This window comes from Poromitra crassiceps (genome assembly GCF_964638095.1).
Source record: "Poromitra crassiceps genome assembly, chromosome: 2".
NCBI lineage: Eukaryota > Metazoa > Chordata > Actinopteri > Beryciformes > Melamphaidae > Poromitra > Poromitra crassiceps.
The window spans coordinates 2,484,286-2,486,061 of NC_139624.1; the positions used below are offsets into that span (position 1 = coordinate 2,484,286).

A 1,776-nucleotide genomic window follows, 5' to 3' on the forward strand; every position below is an offset into this window, starting at 1 on the left:
AGAGATGTCAAAATTGACCAAATTATATTTCAAATGGCTGACGTGTTGTAGCATACTTAGATTTGTTTCAAATATGTGTTTACTTTTATGGCTTTAACACAGCTTTTGTTGCACAGAAATTAAGCACTTTTAAGCGAAAAGTAAGCTACTTTTGCAAATGTAGTGAAATAAAAGTGTTGAAAATGTGGTGGCGCGTTGTGTCAAGTGTATGGGATTAATAGCTCTCTCTCTCTCTCTCTCTCTCTCTCTCTCTCTCTCTCTCTCTCTCTCTCTCTCTCTCTCTCTCTCTCTCTCTCTCTCTCTCTCTCTCTCTCTCTCTCTCTCTCTCTCTCTCTCTCAGGACTGGAAGAAGGGGGTTTTCATGAGCGGGGTGTTGGAGGTGTATGAGAAGCTGATTGAGCGGATGTTGAGCCAGCTCCCCATGGCCAGCGGGCCTGAGGTGGACTGTCAGGCTGTCCAGAGCAGCGGGGGCGAGAGCCGGGTGAAACGGGATCTGTGCAGCCTGCGGAAATGGGTCCAAAATCTCAGGAAACATGAGTACAAGAGCCAAGACCAGGACCGGACCCAGCTGGTCAAGGGACTGGAGGCACTGGGGAACATCCAGGTAGGAAAACTTAAGAGTGTCGGCCGGTGTCGGCCATGTCTGAGCGTCTGTGGCCCTAGTATTTTTGGTGTGTCCTGCACCATTGGCTCTAGTCGGCCTTGTCAGCGGCTTTTCCGGACGATTCTACATGTTGAATCAGCGATGAGAGAAATCCCTCTGATTGGCCGGTCAGTTGGTAGCGAAGCAGTGCAGGAGAAGAGAGGGCACCCAAAACGTTTCCTAATTGATCATTCCAAAACACAGATATTCTCACGACGACGTGCCTTCAGGAAAGCCCCTTGAGCCTGTTGCTACATGATAGGGTGTGTGGTATTCACTCTAAAGTGGCCTTTGGAGTGGGTTGCTTGATAATTGATTGTCTGATTTATTAATTTGATGACATAGTGCAACAATAATATCTGTTGTTTATTGCTGCTGTCATGTGGTTAAGTTCGGCTCCATTTGAATTTTGCCTTGGCAATAGAGAGCCAAAGTCACGCCCTCTTCCAGGTTCAGCATGCGTTCTAAGGGATTTCATCCGCCATTCTTTTTTCCTTAGACGTTTCATAAAATGCATATAAAAATAGTTTTACTTTGTCAAACCAAGCGAGTCAGCTATATGCAGAATCAGGAGAGACCATAGAACATTTCACTCATTTTTCAACATCTCTCTCTCTCTATCCCCCCCTCCAGACTGATGACGACGTAGTCCAGAGCAAGGCATTGTGGGAGCTGCCTCGGTTGTACAAGGAAGGCAGCACATTGGCTGACAAGCAGCAGAGGAGGCGACGGAGACGGCAAGCCCAGAGGGTCAAAACACCTCTGAGAGGCTGAGAGCACGGCAGACGGTGTGCAACAACAACAACAGCATATCTAAAATAATAATAATGTAAAGGCAGAGTTTCCTAAGTGCCTTGCCAGAAGCCATAAAAACAAGATTAGTAAAACAAAGAGATACAAATAGAAAATATTTAAAACCAAATTGGTCAGAAGAAGAAAAAAAATCATGAGGGGGAAACATTCTCTCTGTCTGTCTATGTCTCTCTCTCTCTGTGTGTGTATATATACATACACATATATATATATATATATATATATATATATATATATATATATATATATATATATATATATATATATATATAAATAAATAAATTAGATTTTTTTGTTTTTATTTTCATCTGTGAATACTT

The 1,776-nt window shown here is 43.0% G+C and overlaps 1 protein-coding gene across 1 annotated transcript; it reads left to right on the forward strand.

The window, feature by feature from the left end:
• Positions 1–361: 361 nt before the first annotated feature.
• On the forward strand, positions 362–1,417 carry ifng1 (interferon gamma 1; the record flags this gene model as incomplete). Its single annotated transcript, XM_083653305.1, has 2 exons — positions 362–604; positions 1,277–1,417. The coding sequence occupies 2 exons, from the start codon at positions 362–364 to the stop codon at positions 1,415–1,417; spliced, it is 384 nt and encodes a 127-aa protein (XP_083509431.1).
• Between the last annotated feature and the right edge of the window lie 359 nt (positions 1,418–1,776).